Source organism: Ahaetulla prasina, chromosome 18 (assembly GCF_028640845.1).
Source record: "Ahaetulla prasina isolate Xishuangbanna chromosome 18, ASM2864084v1, whole genome shotgun sequence".
Classification (NCBI taxonomy): domain Eukaryota; kingdom Metazoa; phylum Chordata; class Lepidosauria; order Squamata; family Colubridae; genus Ahaetulla; species Ahaetulla prasina.
In genome coordinates, this window is record NC_080556.1 from 253,210 (window position 1) to 274,309 (window position 21,100).

The 21,100-nt window shown below is 51.7% G+C and overlaps 3 protein-coding genes across 5 annotated transcripts; 2 read left to right on the top strand and 1 right to left on the bottom strand.

Moving 5' to 3' along the window:
* Nucleotides 1-327: 327 nt before the first annotated feature.
* On the bottom strand, nucleotides 328-10,300 carry CDA (cytidine deaminase). 2 transcript variants are annotated; one of them, XM_058160959.1, is made up of 6 exons: nucleotides 10,185-10,300; nucleotides 7,281-7,400; nucleotides 4,062-4,247; nucleotides 3,501-3,612; nucleotides 3,012-3,069; nucleotides 328-1,963 (listed from the first exon to the last, which is right to left on the bottom strand). In XM_058160959.1, exons 3-6 carry the CDS (start codon nucleotides 4,225-4,227, stop codon nucleotides 1,853-1,855), a joined length of 447 nt encoding a protein of 148 aa, XP_058016942.1. In that variant the 5' UTR covers nucleotides 4,228-4,247; nucleotides 7,281-7,400; nucleotides 10,185-10,300; the 3' UTR covers nucleotides 328-1,852. The 2 variants fall into 2 exon arrangements, with proteins under 2 accessions (XP_058016942.1, XP_058016941.1); XM_058160958.1 differs by lacking the exons at nucleotides 7,281-7,400; nucleotides 10,185-10,300 and adding an exon at nucleotides 6,333-6,481.
* On the top strand, nucleotides 5,049-14,443 carry LOC131186955 (trypsin-3-like). 2 transcript variants are annotated; one of them, XM_058160955.1, is made up of 7 exons: nucleotides 5,980-6,060; nucleotides 7,145-7,260; nucleotides 10,197-10,304; nucleotides 11,910-12,069; nucleotides 12,382-12,523; nucleotides 12,787-13,053; nucleotides 13,231-14,443. In XM_058160955.1, the coding sequence occupies exons 2-7, from the start codon at nucleotides 7,164-7,166 to the stop codon at nucleotides 13,378-13,380; spliced, it is 924 nt and encodes a 307-aa protein (XP_058016938.1). In that variant the 5' UTR covers nucleotides 5,980-6,060; nucleotides 7,145-7,163; the 3' UTR covers nucleotides 13,381-14,443. The 2 variants fall into 2 exon arrangements, with proteins under 2 accessions (XP_058016939.1, XP_058016938.1); XM_058160956.1 differs by lacking the exons at nucleotides 5,980-6,060; nucleotides 7,145-7,260 and adding an exon at nucleotides 5,049-5,181 and having other exon boundaries at nucleotides 12,763-13,053.
* A 4,664-nt stretch (nucleotides 14,444-19,107) lies between these two features.
* FAM43B (family with sequence similarity 43 member B) lies at nucleotides 19,108-20,853 on the top strand. The gene has a single exon (XM_058160954.1). It carries the CDS (start codon nucleotides 19,323-19,325, stop codon nucleotides 20,451-20,453), a length of 1,131 nt encoding a protein of 376 aa, XP_058016937.1. The 5' UTR covers nucleotides 19,108-19,322; the 3' UTR covers nucleotides 20,454-20,853.
* Nucleotides 20,854-21,100: the final 247 nt, after the last annotated feature.

Consider the following 21,100-nt stretch of genomic DNA (forward strand, 5'->3'; position numbering starts at 1 on the left):
ATCTTTATTGGCCAAGTGTGATTGGACACACAAGGAATTCGTCTTTGGTGCATAAGCTCTCAGTGTACATAAAAAGGACAAAAATACATTCATTGAGAATCAAGATACAATGCTTAGTGATCGTCAAGGTTACGAATAAACTATCCAATCGTACTAGGAAACAAATAAAAGTATAAATTGAAAGATACGGGAAACATGGTTGTAGTAATAAGTGGGAAGAGATAGATACTAATAAGGAAGAGAAGAATAATAGTAATACAGTCTTTAGTAAATTATTTGACAGTGTTGTGGGAATTAACTGTTAAGCAGAGTGATGGCATTTGGGGAAAAACTGGGGGTGGGGGTGGGGGGAGTTGTCTCCAAACTTGGCCTCTTTGCTGCTGAATAAGGGCCGTAATAGCTCAGGCTGTTAGAAGCCTGTTATTAGAACACAGCAGCCTGCAATTACTGCAGCTTCAAGCCCGGCCCAAGATTGACTCAGCCTTCCATCCTTTATAAGGTAGGTAAAATGAGGACCCAGATTGTTGGGGGGGCAATAAGTTGACTTTCTATTTGTAAAATATACAAATAGAATGAGACTATTGCCTTATAAACTGTAAGCCGCCCTGAGTCTTCGGAGAAGGGCGGGATATAAATGTAAATAAAAAAAATAAATAAATTCTGGGAGTTGAAGTCCACGCATCAAAAAGTGGCCATGTCTGGAGAGCTCCGTTTTAAAACCTCTCCCTCTCTTTGATGCACATGACACTCAGAACAGCACGGCAAGTATTTTAATAACTGAAAAAAATCTGGAATCCCCATCCCGTCCCCGTCCCCCATTTTTCAGGCTGAGATACATATAATTATTGGAAGAGACCCGCTGGGACAGTTTCATGGATGGCAGTGGGGGCTGTGAAAGTGTAGCTCCTGGGGCACATCACACACAAACACTTCCCATTCAATGTTACCAAGAGCAATTCATTCGGTGTGTGGTGAAGGCTGTGTGTGCGCACACACATACATGCACATTGGGGGCTAACACAACTGGCTCTTTAGTGCTACCTGGTATGTAATTGGAGAAGGACCAGTTAGAACTACTCTTGGATTGCTGGAGAGCCTCCAGTTGGAGAAAGAGCCACCGACATCTTATATAAAATCCTGAGTTCTAATTCTGCCTTGGACACAAAGACAGCCGGAGGACTGCTCTCAGCCTGAGTTTGAAAGAGATTCAGGTAGACCTTTTTGAAAAAAGTGCCTAGAAACCTGCAGGGACTTAACAGTGTTGGAAGGGACCTTGGAGGTCTTCTAGTCTGACCCCCTGCTCAAGCAGGAGACCCTATAGACTATTTCAGGCACAAGTGACTGTCCAGTCTCTTCTTGAAGACCTCCAGTGATGGAGCACCCACAACTTCCAGAGGGAAGCCCTTCCACTGATTAATTGTTCTCACTTTGGTCCAAGTAATGGGCCCAGGGCACCACCTGAAAAATCTACATATCAAAATTGGGTAGAGGGGTTTCTTCGGAGGGAGGGGCTGGGGATACCCTCTGGAGAGGACAAGTGCAAAGAATACGGAGCCGATGGACTCAAAAAACAGCTGTTTATCTTGGGGTAAGGCGGGGGCTGCAGCTCAGAGGCCAAGAGTCCAGATTCGCCCTGGCCTCTCTGAGGCAGCTGGGCAGGACACGGTCCAAAGTTCTGGAGACCTTCAAAGTGACGCCAATGATCCCGATCATGCAGGCAGCACCCGCCGGGAATGCCAATATCCAAATTTTGCAAAAGGGGAGGTTTAGACATCCATGGACTCAACAGGTTGGAAGGCCAAGGTGTGCCAAGTTCAGGAGATCTCAGGCCGCTGGCAGCCCTTCTTCCCGCCTAGCTCTTCAGGTGTTCTGGACCAAAAGACAAAGGCAGGAGGTCCTCCAACGTCTTCTGGATGTATGTGCCGTCCATCCTGGTCAAATAGATCTCCCACTCTTGACCGAACTGGAAAAAGGAAATCCACAAGTGTCATAAATCTTAGACGGTCCTTGACTTACGACCACGATTGAGGCTAAAATTTCCATTGCTAAGCGGGACAGTTTTTAAGTGAGTTTTGCCCCATTTTATGACTTTCCTTGCCACGGTGGTTAAGTTAGTAACACAGTTGTTAAGTAAAGCTGTCTTCCCCACTGGCATCAGATGTTTGTAAAAAAAATGATCACCTGACCCCAGGATGCTGTGACCCTCATAAATATGAACCAGTTGCCAAGCGCCCAAATTTTGACCACATGGCCATGGGGATGCTCGCTTGTTTCAGTGCTGTTGTAACTCTGAACGGTCACTAAACAAATGGCTGTAACTCGAGCCCTGCCTGTAGTTTTTGCTCGGTTACAAAGTGGTGTAGTGGCCTTTCTCTAACTATCCAAATTCTAGAGAGAAAGTCCCAGCGGTGAAAGAGCGGGCTACCCAAAAAGCCACTTCCCCTTCCTCTCCCCCCCCCATTTGCAACGCCAGCTCCTCTGCACAAACCCCACAACCACAACCACACTCAAGAGCAGGAAATATTCAGAATTGCACATTACACGCTGGATACATGACGACGTGTTTAGGAGAAGGAAGCAAATTCCCACACCTCTGCACATCCCTGCTGGCTTGCCTCAAGAATGAATCATCCGTTGCTCAAGAGGGAAGGGCAGAAAAATTACGCTTTTTGAAATAAAATGCAACTTAGTCACCCCTGGGCCATTTGTCAGCAGCTAAGCCTTTTGACCGTAGTTTGAAAGCGGTAAACCTAACAAAAATCCTGCTCAATTTAAGCAAAGATCAGCAACTTTTTAATTGCTGTAGAAGCCAAGCAGATGCCTCTGGAAAGTCTGAACGGTCACTGAACCGACGGTTGCAAGTGGGGAACTACGTGGAGTTGCCAGGTGGGATGAACAGGATAGAATGAAAAAAAAAAAACTTCTAGGGAACATATTATAAACGCTTGCATTTCTGGATGAAAGAAAAGCAGTTTGTTTTTTTTAGGAGGAAGGCAGGTAAAGCGTTTTACCTCTCGGAGGACCTGCCTGCAGGCTCCACACGGAATGGCGTAAAACTCTTGGCTGTTGCTGTTAAAAAAAACAGGACAGGAGGGAAATATACAATTACCTCACTGAATTTTGGAAGGGAAGACATCCAAAATTACTTGAGATCAGGCTTGCACTGGCACATTTACCCTCTTTTCAATCTATCCCCCTGCCAAGATGGGGGGTCATTTTTGCTCTATGTATTGCCAAGAAGGGGGGCGCTTAATGCTTGGCACAGACAGAGAAGTGCTTCTGTGTGTTTTCACAGCTGAAGGAAGGGAGGAACCGGGTTTTTTTTCCCCTTCTGGAAAGGCAGGTCTGACCCCAGACATCAACAATCTTCTCCCAACCTTCAGCCTTTTTCCATCCGGATATTCAGTTTCAGCCTCGCTGAAATCACCTCCCGCTTAGGCCCGACGGAAGCTTCCCTTTCGCTCCCCGCAGGTGAAAACAGAAGGACGAATCCCACTTACCAACTGACAGCCATGGCTCGAAATTTTGTGTGACCTTCCGACACGGCCTTCTGGATGGCCGTCCGCTCGGCACAGACGCCCAGCGGGAAACAGGCGTTTTCAACGTTGCAACCTGGAAGGGGCGAAAAGCACCATCAAGGGTGTTTTTAAAACAGGCCACGGAAACGGTCACTGAGGCCGGGTCCTGGGTTCAGGCAGCAGCTATGCTGCCTGGGGAATCCTGGGAGTTGAAGTCCACCCACCCGCAAGCTGCTCAGATGCAACTAAGCCACATCTCCCAGTATCCCTTGCCAGCCAGAGCTCCGGCTGTAACTGCTGATGCCCCCAAAATCTTCCCTGATGACACCTTGGCATCTTGGGCATAAAGAGCGGAGCGGGTACAGTTGATTCACCCAGCCTCTGCCTCTGGGCGAAATGATGGTGAACCCAGGGGTTTTGTGGGGTGGGGGGGTGGGGGTTCAGCTTGGCTGCCACTCTTCTGCTTGCCACCCCCACTCCTCTGGGCCAGGAGGGGAGGGTCCAGGCAGGGCAAGGGGGGCGAAAGGGGCCCGGCTTCCTTACCTGTGAAGATCTTCCCCTCCGAGGTCAGGAGTGCCGCTCCCACGGGATACTTGCTGTAGGGGCAGTAGGCGAACCTCTTGGCTTCTTGACAGGCAACTAAAAGGAGCTGGACCCCCTCCGGCTCGAGGCCGGCCCTGGGGCTGCCCCGCTGCTCTTGCATGGCCATGGCCAGGAGCTCTCCCGACCCTTGATGGCACCAGGGGAAGGAAAGGAGACACGGGCGGGCGGTGAGTTTTCCTCTCCCTCCGGCCGTGCCTGAGCAGCATCAGAGGTGACGGTGCCTCCTTTGGCAAGGGGCCGCCCTTCGCGTGCCAGCCGGGAGCTTCCTACTGTGGCACAGGAGCCCTTCGGTGCCAGCCAAAAAAGTTTCCGGCTTTGATTGATTGGGAACCTTTTTGGAGGGAGGCTGGCCACTCTCTGTGCCCACCCTCGCTGGGAACAAAGTCACCTCTCGTTTGCCTCACCAAGGCAGTGGGTGGGCATTGTCCCCGGCTGCCTTCTCACCGCCCCACTGCTGCCCCCCCCCCCCCGTCAGCCTCCTGGCCCTTCTCAGCCCCCAGCCACAATTCTGGCTGCTGGAGGAGGATAAAAGGGCCTCAAGTAGCCAGGCTTTTGCCAACTCAGCCGTAGCGAGAGACCCGGGAATGCCCAGGAGAGCTGGTGGAAGGGTTGAGCCGGGAAATCTAGGGATTCCCTCCAAGGAGAGTCACATGCCCAGCCAGTGGGGGAAGCGAAGCAGTGGGGCGTGGAAATCCCGGCACCGCTGTGGGAAGGGAGGGGAGCGGGGGGAGGAGCGGTCTTTGCCACTTCCCAGCAGCTCCAACCAACAGGAGCTGGTGAGGGCAACCGGCTGTGGCCGCACTGCACAGGGAGAGACAAGCTGGGCCACCCAGGTGCCCTGATCTCCTGCAGAGCCTGTCTCTCTGCCCAGGCTACTTCCGGGGAGGCACCAGGCTGGCACCGCATCATCCTGGCTGGGAAGGAGCCACCTGGGCAGGAGAAGACCAACCGGGCTCTGCTTTGGAGATTCTGGTGGAAAGCTGGAAGAGATGAGAGCTGGTTGCCGTTTTCAGAATATTTCTAGGGCAGTTTGCTGTTCCCTTGGTTCATAAATATAAAAGTAAGTCATTTAGCAATCTAGCAATCACTGGCTGACCAAGTGGGGAAGTTGTTATCTGAAATTCTAGGCTTCCTCATTAGCATTTTAAGAAAGGTGATATTAGCATGCTAATAGTGTCATCAATGCAAAGTTCCAGGTAACCATCACCACACTGGGGGACCCCCAGGCTCCTTCCTCTGTCTCAGACCTTCTTCCTTGCTCTCCGTCACATGTGGATAGAAATGCATTTTTTTTAATATTAGATATTCTTAAACTCGCTATTTGCTGGACCTGGAGGAATCAGACACACATCCTACGCTGCCCCTCAGGAAAATTCCTCAGGAATCGGCTTGGCTTCAGGAAGTTTTTCTATACCCCTCCATTGAAAAACCGAACCCCCCCTCTCCCTCCCCACACAGATTTTTTCTGGATTTATTCAAGACAGATGTGCTCAACAGTACTTCGGCTCAAAGGAGCCCAAACTGCCTGGCTAAGGGTCACGGGGGGGGGGGGGGGAGGCATTCGGCTCACCTCTCATTGCTCCCTGGGCTCTGCCTGAATCAGGCTGAAGGGCAAACCTGTGATCTCTTTCCTAGTTACTGTTTGACAGATTCCAGAACTGGAATGAGTGACTGTTTAACTGCTCCTGCAATGAATCTTTTCTTCCCTACAAGGAAAACTTTTCCTGCAAAACTTGGCATAAAGTGAAAGGGAAGGAAAAAAAGGCTTGGCCAAAAATGAAGGAAAATTTAATTTGGTCCCGCTGACCTCTCCTTCTCCTGGCTCCCCTTCTCCATCTTTGCTTTCATCCACAAACAGTTTCTGCAGTCTGCTGGATTTCACTTCTCCCAGCCGGGAGAGGCCAACGGCCCAGGCACGACCTTACTGAGGACTAGAATGGTGAGATATCCCCAACTGTCACACACCTGAGAATCTCAGCCCCTTTTCTTTCCCTGATTTCAGACGGGAAGGAAGAACAATGAAGCGAGTGGCGCTTCAGAAGGACTGGGTTCACAAGCCCATCGTGCCCAGCAGGGCTAGAAATACCCTGGTCTGAATCCCTGAGGATTGAACCCAGCTCCTTCCTCAATCCTCTTTCTGCTCTGAAAGGCCTGGGATGCCTTTATCCACCCCCTCCACCCCCCACCCCACCCCACCTACACAGCACACACCTGTTTCCCAAGGCTGAGATCCTCCTTGGTTGCAGGGCCTGGTTGGCCCGGGGGCACCCTCAAAACAGGGGGCCGAGTTCTTCAGTGCTGCAATCTTGCTTCCCTTCTTAGAAGAGGGTGCGGTTGCCCCCCCCCCCTCGGTCCACCCTCCGCCTCTGTCTGCCTGTCATCATTTCTGAGCAAGAAGGCTGGGACTTCCTTCCCCTCCCTGCAAGCTTGCTTCACACCAACAAAAGCCCCGTGCAACAGAAACAAGGGGCTGCCAACCTTGGAGGGGCTTCGCAGGACTCCACACTCACTCGCTGCCTTCTGACAAGTCAGATTCACTTAAGACCTGCAGAGATTTGCCTAACAACTATGGAGAAAAAGATTGTAAAATCAGGCATGACTCTTCGCAGGGGCCTCTTTGCTTAGCAGGAGAAATTCTGATCCCTGACTGGACCTGAAGTCCAGCACTAACTGTAGGGGAGAGAGACTTCAGGCACACACACACAAACGCAGACACCCAAGGGGTGGTGGAGAGGCAGAAAGTGGGAGTGGGGGTCTGGAACAAGGACCTTCCAGGCGAGGAAAGGGAGGGACCCTTCAGCTTGGAGAACTGGGGGGATGGCTGAGAGGGAGGAGGAGGAATAACAGAATAAAAGAGTTGGAAGGGACCTTGGAGATCTTCTAGTCCTACCCCCTGCTCAAACAGGAGAGCCAGTCAAATGACCATCCAGTCTCTTCTTGAAGACCTCCAGTGTTATACAGACTTCTGGAGGCAGCCTGTTCCACTGGTCATTTGTTCTCACTGTCAGGAAATGTCTCCCTAGTTCTAGGTTGCTTTTCTGGATGTCCGATCCTGCCTGGCGTGGAGGAATGGGCAGGGACAGCCTTTTCTCCCTGAAACCCCAGGATCCCTGGGAAACTCCCTGGACTGAAGACAAAGGTGTGAGGACAGCCACTAACCTGACCAGTTCTCCAAGGGGATTGGAAGCAGCCATGGAGGAGATGCACCAAGGAAGGGTTCACTGGTCAGGAGGGCTCCAGGGTCCTTGAGCGGGGTGGGTGGGGGGCATCAAACTCTGGCTGAGGAGGGGAGAAGAAGGCCAGAGGCATTGGGTTGGCCTCTGTGGAAGGCAGCCGTTCTTTCCTCCTCTCTCATCCACCCCAACCATTCTTCCTTTCTTCCCAAGGTGACTTCTGTAACGCAGTTTGGGACGCTGGCTATGGGATTCTGGGGGTTCAAATTAAGGAGGATCAGAAACCAGATGGGGGTGCGGGGGAAAAGGAGGACTGTGGGGTCCTTGGCGATCTCTGAACTTGGTGGTTTTCTTGCAGACATTTCATGACCCAACTAGGGAGCATCATCAGGGCTAGAAGGGAAGGGGGTTTGTGGAGAGGAGGAGGAAGAGGAAGAAGAAGAAGAAGAAGAAGAAGAAAAAAAGGCCATTTTGGTTGATCAACACGTTATAAACTGGTTCTGTTTTGAATGTTGTGGTCAGTAAGCAGGGACTTTTGTTTTGCACATCCTCGGATTGACAGGTGAAACAGGAGCTCTGGGATACGGAGGGACCACGAGAGGGCGCGCTGGAGGGCTCTGAGGCAGAGAAGAGAGAGAGAGAGAGAGAGATGGAGATGAAAGCAACTCAGACAAAAAAAAAGATTTTAAGGAGAGTTGTTGGCTTTCTGCCCTTTTACAGGCAAGTGAGATTAGCTGTGATCTGATTGTTGTGCTCTGAAAAAGGCGGCAAGCCAGGAAAGCGATCCCTCTTTCTTACCCCTCCTCAAAACACACAGGGCCCTTCAGAGGGTTCTCCTTCCTTCTTTCTTTTTGCTCCTGGATCCTTGACCTAAATCAAGCCCTGATTGGGTTTGTTTAGCCAAGATTTATTTTCTGAGCCAGCAAGCACCCAATGTTTTACTCAAGGCTGCGAGCCTTTTTCAAAATTAAATCAAAATAGGAACCTCTGCTGCTTGGAGGGGCTGCTCTTTATTTGTTTTATTCAATTTTATTCAATTTTCAGGCCTTCCCTCTCTCTCTCTCTCTCTCTCTGGCCAAAGACATCCGAAACCATGATGGGACGCTGGTCATTTGGGGAGAGGGCTGCTTTCAAATTGCTCCCATACCCATCCAGTCGGTTCCACCTCATCGTGGGGACTTTCCTTGGTTCTTCTGTGCCTCCAGCTTTTCACAGAAAAAGAATAACAGAGTTGGAAGGACCTTGGAGTCCAACCCCCTGCTGGGACAACGCTCCTATACTAATCATGATAGATGAAGGGTAGCTTCCAACTGAATCTTTTTAAGTGGGTGTTAAACCCGGGGGCTTCTGGTTGGCCCAGACCGCTCGCCTTCAACCCCCTACCCCCAGTTGCTAGAAGAGTGATGTGGGGAAAGCACTGACTAGCTTCCAAGGTAACTTCAGCCTGGCCTCCCTCGCAGGGTTCTTGGTGTAGGATGAAAAAATAGCCGAGGGAATGATGCGAAGACTGTCTTGAGCTCCTGGTGAAAAGCCCAGCTCTAAGTCTTACCAGAAAAGCAATACACCAGTCATCAATTTAAGATGACAGATGTCAATCAATGGCCCCATGAATTATACGTGGTTGGCTTCCCAACCGCCGGGGAACCACCTTGGTGGGCGTTGCCTAGAAGGTCCTCCAGAGCTACCCAGATGATCCCATCACGAGGGACCTTTTGCCAGCTTTCTCTGACTCGGAGCATATCTGGTCTTGACAGAGGGCTGAGCCCATCCCTTTTCAGGCTGTGCACCATTGGTTCTGCTGCCTGGCAGCAGATGCTCCATTGTCCATGCCAGGCAGGGATACCGGGGCCTCCGGGATGCCACCGAGCCACCAAGCCTGCCGAGAAACCTGAGCTTGGGCCTGAATGGAGGCCGCAGCCCAGGAAGGAAGCCGAGAAGACCAGAAGGAAGATGCCAGGCAGGTGCAGGTGCCCTGAAGGACCTCGAGGACAGTGGACCATTGACGGTGCTCCTGGGAGGGAGGTTGTTATGGCAACGGAAGAAGAGCCAGGACGGAGAAGAGAGGGACGGTTTGGGGCATCCCTCTCTTCTTCAGCAGAGGCTTTCAGGAGGAAAGTGGGATGAGACCTCGCAGCAGTCCAGGACTTCTGCTTTCGCTCCTGTTCTCCTCATTGACCAGTGAGTGGCTTGTCCCAGAGGGGCTCCTGTACTTCTTCCCCCTTTACAAGACCCTCCTTGGTCACACATCACAAAGCCTTTTCGCCTTGTGGGCTGCTTGCTTTGATCCTGCCAAAGGAAAGGGGCTTTCCTTTTGCGCCCCCCCCCACTTTTGTAGGGCTAATAAGGTTTATTTCATAAATGAGGTGTAATCACTCCTCTACCCTGTTTTTTTTTCTTCTTTAAACCATTGGAAATTCACTCCTGTTAACTGGGGGGGGGGAATGGTTGTGCTGCATCTTCCCCATCTTCCTAAATCAAGATAAATAGAGATTTAATGGGTCATTTCAGGCAGTTAAATGTGGTCTTTGCTGAGGTTATTATCTCTCTGTATTTATAGTCCTAATAAAACCTTTTTAAAGGTCTGTTTATATCGTACCACGAGTGCATTCTGAAAAACACTGCCGCAGCTCAGGATCTTCAGAGAGTCACATGTTAAGAATGTGTCCCTTTTCTTTCTTTCTTAACATGGAGAGATACAAAGAATAAAAAACAAAAAATCTGCAAATTTTCATGCTGAATTTCCTTTTGGGAGCTGCTCACTTCTTCAGAATGGAAGTCAGGGCAGAGGGAGAAGGAGGGAGGTCGAAGGGACCAGGGGAAATTGTGAATTCTCTCCCTCTGTATGTAAACCTATAAAAAGTCAGCTAAGAACCGAGGGCTTCAGATGTACCTTCTCTTACAGCGGCTCCATGGTTTGGCTCAGAAACCGGGGCAGCCAAACAGGATTTTGGGAGGGACCCCCACATGGGATCCCCTTCTGCAGGTGATGGAGGCAGACAAGAATGGCCAGGTAGGAATCCACTGGCATCTGGAGACTTGAGCCAAGGGAGTTGATCGGCCTGTATCGTGAATGACAAAAAAAGGGGAATCTTTGTTTCCTCATTTGGGCTACAAATGTTGTTGAAGAAAAAGAAAGCTGTCTGTCAATCTAAATTAAGAAAAAAATCATTTTCCTCCTCACTGGACGGGGCTCCCCTCCCCCAAATGGAATCAATGGGGAAACCCATTTTAGATGTAATGCTGGTTTGCTTTCCGCCCTGAGTTGTTTGAAGTTTGGGGTGTGCAAATCTTGGGTGGGAGAGAAGAAGAAGAAAAATCGGTCCATCCTAGTTTGTTACCTGGAAACCTTTGATAGACTGCACTGGCTCAGAAATGGATTCCTAGTTCAATCCCAGCTTTAATAAAAAACAGGATAATGAATGACATACAGATAAATGATGAATTATTTAATGAAGAATAGTCGGGGGGGGGGGGACTTTTAGTTAATTTCTGAACCTCCCACCCAGCCATGAAAGAAGCTTTGGAGTGGTGCCCTCCTCTCCCTCCCCTGGAAAAGACCAAGAGGAAACTAACAATAAAAGCAACATCCTGGCAGGGAGCAAGACATAACTCTGCAGACAATTGCTTAATTGTTTGTGAGAAGACTGTAATTAAGCCCAGGAAGTGTGGGAAGATAGCTGGTAATTAAAGGGCCAAGCATCTTGAGGTTGCAAAGTTGTAAAGATGGCTAGAAACTAGAAACATTGGGGAAGAGCAGCTCTGATTGAATAAATGAATGTGTCTGTATCTCTTGGGCAAGAAATCTTATGAGTAGCAAAAAAAGGTTGCTGTGCTTTTGGGGAGGGGGGAGAGGAGGAAGGAAGGAAGAGAAAGAAAGAGAAAAAGAAGGAAGGAAAGGAAGGAAGGAAGGAAGGAAGGAAAGAGAGAGAGAGAAAGAAAGAAAGAAAGAAAGAAAGAAAGAAAGAAAGAAAGAAAGAAAGAAAGAAAGAAAGAAAGATGCTTTAGGTAGAAGAAAAGATTTAATTCAATATCCCTGCTGTGTGAACCCCATGGGTTTAATTCAGCCACCAACTGGGTTGTATAAATGCAACTAATAGACTGATTTCCAGTTGATCCCAACCAGATCATGGCATCCTTTTTAAAAGGGTCAGAGAACAGCAGAAGTGACCAGTGCATTAAAACCACCAAAAATAAAAGTGTATTCCATTTTAACCTGAAAAGGCTACCGTAGCATAAATCTCAGCTGGCAGATTTCCACAATAAAATGCCCAGCACATAAAAACGTGGAGACGTTGCCTCTAAAGAAACAAAGCCTGAACTTTCTTTCAGAGTAGATAGAAAATATTTTTTATTGTATTTTTGTAAATGGAAGATGGTGGAGTGAATTGGTACAAAAGATTCAAATCTGCTGAACTGAGACCGGAAACGCCAGAAATGGACTGGACCAGGGGAATAATCCACATTGCAGGAATAGCGTTAATTGGGGAGATGGGCTCAGGGACTAGGGAGGGCTTGTGAACTCCTTTGGGACTGGGAATTATGGGGCCTGCCACATCTGTCCATCACCTTAGAGATGGACAGTTCTGGACTATTAACCATCTCCCTCTCCCCACAGACCGAGAGACGGACTCCCCCCGCATCATTGGGGGCTACGTTATGGCCCCCCATTCCTCCAAGTACTTGGTGTCTCTGAAGAGGAAAGGCGGCTTCCATTTCTGCGGGGGGGTGCTGGTCAGTCGCAGCTGGGTCTTGACCGCTGCCCACTGCAAGACCAGGTAAGGAGGCGGCATCCCAGCCATTGTACAGCTGGTCCTCAAATTACGACCACAATTGAGCCCAACATTTCTGTTGCTCAGCGAGACATTTATTTAAGTGAGTTTGGTTGGCTGGGGAATTCTGGGAATTAAAATTCCACCCATCTTAAAATTGCCAAGATTGAGAAGCACCAAACAAACAGCAGATTAATTCACAAAAGCCACCTTCACTATTAAATCTCAAAAAAAACCCTCTCTTTGGTTATTGGTTACCTCCTCCCTTCCCCTTGGCCCCTGCCCTCCTCCGGCCCCATACCCCAAACCATCTTGCAGGATGAACCAGATGCTCATCGTGGCTGGAGAATATTCATTGTCCACTTTTGAGGGTACCGAGCAGATATTCCGGCCGGCCCGCTTGGTGGTCCATCCGGACTATAGCGCGTCTTCGAAAAACGCGGACATCATGTTGATTAAGGTGAGCCCAACTTCTTGGGGGGGGGGGCTCAGCTCTCAGGGGGAGGAGACCGATTGGGAGGAGGAGGGGAAGAGAGGGAGCGGATGCTTCAGTGGGGAATTCTTGGAAGGAGGAGGTGGGCATTTCAGCTCATCTCAGCCTGGCAGACCACTTTCTGACCTCTGCAATACCCCCAAAGGTGCCATGGTTCCTTGGGGAACAAATGGGGGTGGTTTCTTCCGCCTCTACCCCCCCCTCAGGGTCTCTGTGCTCTCGCCCGCCAGCTGAGCCGGCCAGTGGCCTACAGCCCCTTCGTCTCCATCGTGCCGGTCCCTCGCCATGGGGCGAAGGTTCAGGCCGGCCGCTTCTGCCAGGTCTCTGGCTGGGGCTACACCACGCCCGTCGGGGGCAGGACTTCGGACACCCTGCGCAGCGTCCACCTGCCCCTCGTCTCCACCTGCAAGTGCAACAGCTCCGCTTCATATGCCGGTTACATCACCAAGAACATGATTTGTGCCGGATTTGGCCGGGGAGGAAAAGATGCCTGCCAGGTAGAGAAGGTCTTGGGTTGGTGCCTCCCAACCTGGTTCCAGAAAGTAGCCAGACCATCCAAGGACTGTCGGGCTGAACCGTTTTTGCAGAAGGGGGGGAGAAAAGGATTCCTCGGAGAGTCTGTGGGTTGTTGATGAATTTCCTGATTCCTCTCTCTCTCCCTCCTCACCCCCCAGGGTGACTCTGGGGGTCCTCTGGTGTGCGACGGGCGCGTGTTCGGCATCGTTTCCTGGGGCCACAGTTGCGCCAGCCCTGGCTATCCCGGTGTCTACACAGCTGTGGCCAATTTCCAGAAGTGGATCTACAAGACGATTTTCCAGAAATAAGGGCTGCTTTTGGTGTGGGGTATGCCTCTAAAGCTCCTTTGCATGGGGCGGAGGGCTGAAGGGCCTTGCAGTCTGCTTTTTTCCTATGAGGAAGGACGAAAAGGACCGTGTCCCTCTTCTGCCTTGGATCGTTTGGAGTTCAGTCCTGTGAATCTCAAGAGGAAACTGGTGGGTGCCCAGGGGAGCTGGAATTGCCCTGCCAGAAATGCCTGCCCTCGGTCATCTGGGCCAGCTGCCAAGTGCCCATCAGCCCCTCCCCACCCCCGCCCTTTCCATGTTCTCTTCTGCAGAAGACCTTGGCCCGAGCCCCCTCCGGCCCTCCGGCCTCCTCTCAGGCTGAGTTCTGCAATGACGGGGGCAACAACTTTTAAGAAACCTGTTGTAGGTTGTACGTACAGCACGGCTGAATGCTGTACAGGCCCAAAAATAAAACATGTCCGCAAAACAATGAGAGGATGTGCCACATGGATAAATCCTGATACTACTGGAAGCTTCTCCCAGCTTCTTTGAAGCTGAACTGTTGTGTCTTGTCCGCTCTCACCGCAGCCGGGGTCTGCTTATCTGCTCCCGAACACGGAGGAATGTATGCCTCCCGGCCCCAGTTCTGGCTCCATGCCCAGACAAGCTGCAGAGGAGGGGGCACCTCCCGGTCCCAGCCCTGGCTCCATGCCCAAGCAGGCTGCAGAGGAGGGAGCATCCCCCGGCCCCAGCCCTGGCTCCATGCCCAGGCAAATGGAGCAGCTAGACCCCTCCCCCTCCTCCACAGCATGTGAGCCTGAGGAAAGTTTACTTCCAACAACAGCTGATTGGAGTGACCCTCGCATCAGAAGATTGGATAGGCGGAGGCAACAGAAGGAAGGGAGGGGCAGGCCTTAATGAGTGCTGAGTCATGGAGCCACACCCCATGGCCTATATAAAGGATCTGCTTTCTGGCAGTCTCTGAGTCAGGCAAAGTCGAACTTATCTTGCTGAAGTCACTTACTGGTCTCCTGCCTGCTCTGAGGACTTTGCTAGGACTTTGGGCAGAGCTGCAGAGGCAAGCCTGATTCGGATTTCCCTGACCCGGCCGTCAGCGGAGGAGTGGGACACGACATGAACACTAACAGTGATGCCATTTGTCAAGCGGAAAAGAAAAGGCTTGGCACACGCGCGCGCGCGCACACACACACACACACACACACCTTCTCTGAATCTGTACTCTGAGTCCCAGCTGGGTTTCTGTTTCCCTTTCCCTTCCCTTTTCTTCCCTCCCTCCCTCCTCCATATTCCTTCTTCCCTTTCCTTTCCTCCTGATCTCCCTCTATTTCCTCCCTCCCTCCCTGCCCTTTCCCTTCCTTCCTTCCTTCCCTCAGTTTTTCTGTATTTCCTTTTTATTCGGGGTGCAAACAATGACCCAGACTAGAAACTATTCTTTATTTTTACAAGCAGTTCCGGTGGAGAGGTGGATCGGGCGGATCTCAGGCTCTGTCTGCCGCCACAAGGGGCCCAGAAACTGGGTGGGTGGGTGGGGGAAGGGACCTGCTGCCTTCCTTTTAGCAGAATCCACATTGCTGGGGGCGGGGGGGGGGAGGGAGGGACGTGATGTGATAGTGATGCAGCCATTACGAAAATCCACTAATTTATGGCAGGCTGGAGAGCCGGGTTGCTAAGAGACGGAGCCCAGCTCATCTGGGGGCGAAGGAGGCAGATCGCGAGGCCCGAATCCTCCTGCCACGCAAGGGGCGGGGGGGGGGGGGCTCCAGTTTGGATGTGCGCAGGTACGAAGGTCAGGGCTGATCAAGACGTCACACCAAAACATCATTTGTTGAGCTTCCTAAGTGAACCACAACTGGCTGGATTCAGACACATTTCCAGAAGTGGAACAGTCTGGCAGATGCAACCCCAAAGACGGTTAGCCCCACACGTGACATAACCCAGGCATCCAAACATCAACACCCCAAAACCTGAAGTCCACCCCTTATCTCATAACCAAATGGCATTCACATTAGCAGTGTTACTTAGCATGAACATAACTGAAGAGAAACCAAGCTTAGTTTCCACTCCTTCCATCACCAACCTCTATATAACAGAATAACAGAGCTGGAAGGGACCCTGGAGGTCCTCTAGTCCAACCACCTCCCCACCCCCCGGTTCAGGCAGGAAACCTTATATCGTTTCAGACATAAAATTGCCCAATCTCTATGTTGGGGTTTCTCTACAGCGTCCTCTAAAGCAAAAACTAGGATCTTGGAGTCCTAGTGGACAACCATTTAGATATGAGCCAGCAGCGTGCAGCAGCTGCCAAAAAAGCCAACACAGTTCTGGGCTGCATAAACAGAGGGATAGAATCAAGATCATGTGAAGTGTTAATACCACTTTATAATGCCCTGGTAAGGCCACACTTGGAATATTGCATTCAGTTTTGGTCGCCACGATGTAAAAAAGATGTTGAGATTCTAGAAAGAGTGCAGAGAAGAGCAACAAAGATAATTAGGGGACTGGAGGCTAAAACATATGAAAAACAGTTGCAGGAACTCGTTATGTCTAGTTTAATGAAAAGAAGGACTAGGGGAGACATGATAGCAGTGTTCCAATATCTCAGGGGTTGCCATATAAAATTCAAACTATTCTCCAAAGCACCTGAGGGTAGAACAAGAAACTTCCCGCCTGGATTATTGCAATGCTCTCTACATGGGGCTACCCCTGAAATGCACTCGGAGACTCCAGTTAGTCCAAAATGCAGCTGCGCGGGTGATCGAGGGAGCTCCTCGTTGCTCCCGGGTAACACCGCTCCTGCGCAGTTTGCACTGGCTACCTGTGGTCTTTCGGGTGCGCTTCAGGGTTTTGGTTACCACTTTTAAAGCGCTCCATGGCTTAGGGCCCGGGTACTTACGGGACCGCCTGCTGTTACCTTATGCCTCCCATCGACCCGTACGCTCTCACAGAGAGGGTCTCCTCAGGGTGCCGTCCGCCAAGCAATGCCGGCTGGCGGCCCCCAGGGGTAGGGCCTTCTCTGTTGGAGCACCTACGCTCTGGAACGACCTTCCCTCCAGTTTGCGCCAAATATCTGACCTTCGGGCCTTTCGCCGGGAATTAAAAACTCATTTATTTATTCAAGCGGGATTGGACTGATTTTTTAAATTCTAAATTTTAAAGTTTTAATTCTTTGTAATTTTATATGGGGTATTTTAGATTAAGTCAATTTGACGGTTTTAATTCGGCCATTATGGAATAGGTATTTTAAATTGATATTTTAACTTTGTATACTTGCTGTTTTTATCTTTGGCTGTACACCGCCCTGAGTCCTTCGGGAGAAGGGCGGTATAAAAATTTAAATAAAATAAAAATAAAATAAATAAAAACAATGGGTGGAAACTAATCAAGGAGAGAAGCAACCTGGAACTAAGGAGAAATTTCCTGACAGTTAGAACAATTAATAAGTGGAACAACTTGCCTGCAGAAATTGTGAGTATTCCAACACTGGAAATTTTTAAGAAAATGTTGGATAGCTGTTTGTCTGAAATGGTGTTGGATCTCCTGCCTGGGCAGGGGGTTGGACTAGAAGGCCTCCAAGGTCCCTTCCAACTCTGTTATTATATAAAATTGGGGGATGTGGGGTTAGCATAAGCCATGTCAGCCTCATTTCATTAAGCAGTGGCCTTCCCTAACCAGTTTCAGGGTTTTGCTGATCAATATTCTCCTCGTGGGTGGAGTACAGCTCTTAGGGGACCCATCCGAGGATCAGAAATAAGAATAGGACATGATATCCTAAGGAGGATTTCGAAGAAGCTGGCTGCAGCCCAAATGGGGCAGAACTGCAGCACCTGCAGCACCCTGGAGAGCTCCTGTGGGGGGAGCTGTTCCTTCAGGACCTTCCTGCCACCAACTGCCCCCTTAAGGAGGTTGGCCAGGCAGGCCACCCCTTATAGCCCCCACCCCCCTTGCTGAGAACTTAAATACCCCCTCCCCCCCGTTCCCGAAGCCCCTCAATTCCTGGCCATCCACCTCCAGAGATGGGTCTGTATCACAAAGCGTGGACTCCAATTCACACAGGAATGGGAGCGTCACACACACTATGGCTGAGAGAGAGGAACAACGGGAGCCCGCTGGCATTTTATTTTCCCACAAGGCTTTGAGGGCCCCCTGGGAGCCTCCCCTTCCCCTTTCCTCATGGCTGCCAACTCCCAGGTGACAGAGGGCCTTTTAGTCCATTCCTGCATCCCTCATCCAAACAGCCCACTCCTCCATCAGCCAGATGGACTGGGAAGGGGACGGGGTGGGTGGGGGGGGTGGAGGGAGAAGAACGTTCCTTCCCTTGGGATTGAGAAGACAGCCAGCACACAATGTCTGTCCGCAGCAGCTCACTTCAAAAATAGCACAAATCTCTCCCAGGTTTTCTCCCTCTGATCAGGACCCTGCAACTCCTCCTCTTTAGCACTTGGGGGTGGTATTCTCCACCCCCACACCCTTAAAAGCAGCCTCTGCTTTATGTCTCCGTTATATGTATACTGCATGCTATTTGCATTTATCCCTTTAAAGCAACTGCATTCAACAATTTGCAAAAGATGGACAATCACCAGAATTCCTTATGCCGCAATCTACAAAAAAAAAATAAAAAAAAATCTGAATCTGAAATTCGGAAAGATGAGGGCACAATTCAGATGGGGAAACTCTCCTCTTGGAGACTGGAATGAGTCTTCCTCTAGGGCAAACACCCTTTCTCTCTTTTTCTTTCTTTCTTTTTCTTTCTCTCTCTCTCACCTTCCTTCCTTCCTTCTTTTTTTCTTTCTTTCCTTTCTTTCTTTTTCTCTCTCTCTTTCTCTCTTGCCTTCCTTCCTTCCTTCCTTCCTTCCTTCCTTCCTTCCTTCCTTCCTTCCTTCTTTTTTAGTGACAATATTCATTGGACACCCCCCCTCCATGTTGCCACCAAAGAGTTCATGCCATCTTCCGCTTTCTACTAACTGAATTCACAAAGAATTGAAAGAAAGGGAAAAAAAAAACAGCCCACCACTATTTTCAGCTTTAAAGGGGGAAAAAAATAAATGCTGTGGGAAATTGCTTATGTTGCTGGCACCTCTACACCTTAAAACTTCCGAGACTCCATTATTAGGAGAGAAAACATTGAGCAGCTACTTAAATCACTGATGCTCAGCTGGGGTGCTGAATTAATTTAATATAATTTCCATGCATACATGATACACTGGACTATAAATCCAGTGGAAGAATCGGCTGGTTTTGGGGTTGTTGAACCCACCAAGCCACAAAATAAGTAATAAGGAAAGGTTGGTTTCTTTGGTTTTTTGGCCATAAACAGCTGCCAAGTTTGTTGCCTATTTTCTGGGTGTCCAAAGGTGTTCAAGCTTTGTCTTCACACCTGCCCAGATGAAAGGAGAGGAACAGCACAGATACCGGGCTGGGTAATTTGAAGATTAAAGGCCGGCCGGGATGCCAGATGAAATTCTGGGGGGGGCCACCTTGGAGGACAAGGGCGGATCAGAACCCAATGGGGAAACGGGGCAGCGGGGGGGGGGCTCCCTCAGCAGCCTATCAACATAAAACAGGAGGAATTTCCCCGTCCATCTTCTTCCTGGCTGCATTGATAGAAAAAGCTCCGGGACCTCCAGGCGATGCGACACCCCACCCCCCCGGGGAGGGAGGGAGGGAGGGAGGAGCAGGGGGGCGCCGGGCGCCTTCCCTTCCCTGGTGCGCGCGGACACGGGGCGAGGACGGGGAGCTTTGCAAGGCCGGCGCGCGCCCAGGGCGGGCAAAGGCGGGGACGGGGGGAGGGGAGGCGCCGGGCTGGGAGGCGGAGCAGCTCCGAGGCTCGCCGCTTCTCCTCCTCCTTCCTCCGCCGCGGCTGCTGCTCGGGCGATCGGTCGCAGCGGCGCCGGGCGAGCCCAGCTGAGCCAGGGCAGATAGGAGGCGGCCGGGGCTTCCCGTGCCGCGCGAGGGGGCTTCCGCCCATGGCAGGGGCGCTGCTGCCCTGGCGGCGGAGCAAGTGGGTGCTGGTGAGGCCGGAGGAACGCAAGCGGCCGGCGAAGGGCTGGGCGCCGCGGCTGAGCTGCGCCTCGCTGCTGGCCGACCTGCTGGGCTCCTGCCCGGAGCTGTGGCCGCCGGGGGCGCTGGCCGGGCTCTTCCGCAGCCGGCGCCGGACGGCTCAGCTAAACGCCGAGGAGCCCACCTTCCGCGTCTGCTACCTGGGCAACGCGGCCACCCTGCAGGCCAAGGGCGAGGGCTGCGCCGAGGCGGCGGTGGAGAAGCTCTGGGCGCGCAGCCAGGCCGGCCAGCGCGGCACCCGCATGCAGCTCAGCCTGGGCCCGCAGGGCCTCCACCTGCGCCCGGCGGCCGCCGCCGAGAAGGAGAGCCGCCGGCCCGGCCACGCCTACCTGCTCCACCGCATCACCTTCTGCGGGGCCGACCGGCGCCACCCGCGCGTCCTGGCCTGGGTCTACCGGCACCAGGTGAAGAACAAGGCGGTGGCGCTGCGCTGCCACGCCGTGCTGCTCTCCCGGGCCGAGAAGGCGCAGGCGGCGGCCCGGCTCCTCTTCCAGACCTCGGCCGCCGCCTTCAACGAGTTCAAGCGGCTGCAGCGGCGGAGCGACTCGCGGCGGCTCCAGCGGCAGCTGCTGGGGGAGGCGGTGGTCCCGCTGGCGCCCCTCCGCAGGCTGCTCAACGCCAAGTGCCCCTACCGGCCGCCCCCGGAGCGCGGCCGCAACGCCCCCCGGCTCAGCTCCATCCAGGAGGAGCAGGAGGAGGACGGGGATGAAAACGAGAAAGAGAAGGAGAAGAGGAAGAAAGAGCGGCCGGCCTTGTGCACCCCCACCCGGGCGACCCACGATTGGCTGGCCACCCGCACCGTCCTCTGTGCCATCAGTAGCTTTGGCCCTGCTGGCCCGGCCCTCTGGGCTGACCACACAGCCCCCAGCCACACCCGCACCCCCCTTCCAGATGCCAAGATGGCCAAGGGCCTGGAGCGGCCGGAGATTCAAACTTTGGTGCGGGAATTCCAGTTCTGCAACTTGCGGGGTGCACTGCCCGTGGGGGACACGGCCTCCTGGACACCTAGCCCGGAGCCCCCTTGCCTGTCCTGCTAGGAGGGCCAAAGCCATCATTTTAAAAAAAAATAATTCCTGGAGATTTGGGCAGGAGAGACATGTGGGGGTGGGGCCCCTTCCATGTTGTTTCCCTCCTGGTAAACAAATCCAGAGTTTGACAATTGACACGCAACCGAAGCATCACGCAATCCTTTGTCAACTGTGTTCCATCATTCGGTGTCACATTACCACAGCCCGACTTTTTTGGCTTGGGGTGAAACAACCAAAAGCTTTGCGTCCTTTTCTGTGGATTTTGGGAGATTGGCAGAAGGAAGCACCTGTGAGCTGGTGCTCAGTAGGATGGGACTCTTGGTACATTGCGGTGGGGGTGGGGGACGGAGCGATGATGACAGTTTTTACATATTTGGTGGCCTTGAGGAGGGAGACTGTTTGTACTTGCTGAACTGCAAAAATGGGGGGGGGAGGGAGGGAGAAATGCCTTTAAATAAAATCTATTTGGGTATCTATAGAGGTTTATTAGTACATAAACCACATTTTGCACGTGTTTATCTTGGAGCCACCAGTTTGGAGGTCAAAATTGTGCAGGTAGGGAAGAGGATTAAATAGAGATGGCACGGGGCTTCCTCTCTTGCCCCAAAACCAAGAAAATTGGTTCCGAATTCAGGAATAGCCCCCCAAAATCGATG

Bases quoted from the DNA above. Each gene is read 5' to 3' on its own strand.
- FAM43B (XM_058160954.1), top strand. From the start codon at position 19,323: ATGGCAGGGGCGCTGCTGCCCTGGCGGCGGAGCAAGTGGGTGCTGGTG.
- LOC131186955 (XM_058160955.1), top strand. From the start codon at position 7,164: ATGTCCGATCCTGCCTGGCGTGGAGGAATGGGCAGGGACAGCCTTTTC. The intron at 10,305-11,909 runs GTAGGAATCCAC...CTCTCCCCACAG, and splicing joins AGGCAGACAAGAATGGCCAG to ACCGAGAGACGGACTCCCCC. The intron at 13,054-13,230 runs GTAGAGAAGGTC...CTCACCCCCCAG, and splicing joins GAGGAAAAGATGCCTGCCAG to GGTGACTCTGGGGGTCCTCT.
- CDA (XM_058160959.1), bottom strand. From the start codon at position 4,227: ATGGCCATGCAAGAGCAGCGGGGCAGCCCCAGGGCCGGCCTCGAGCCG. The intron at 3,613-4,061 runs GTAAGGAAGCCG...CGCCCCTTCCAG, and splicing joins GGAGGGGAAGATCTTCACAG to GTTGCAACGTTGAAAACGCC. The intron at 3,070-3,500 runs GTAAGTGGGATT...TTTTTTTAACAG, and splicing joins CGAGCCATGGCTGTCAGTTG to CAACAGCCAAGAGTTTTACG.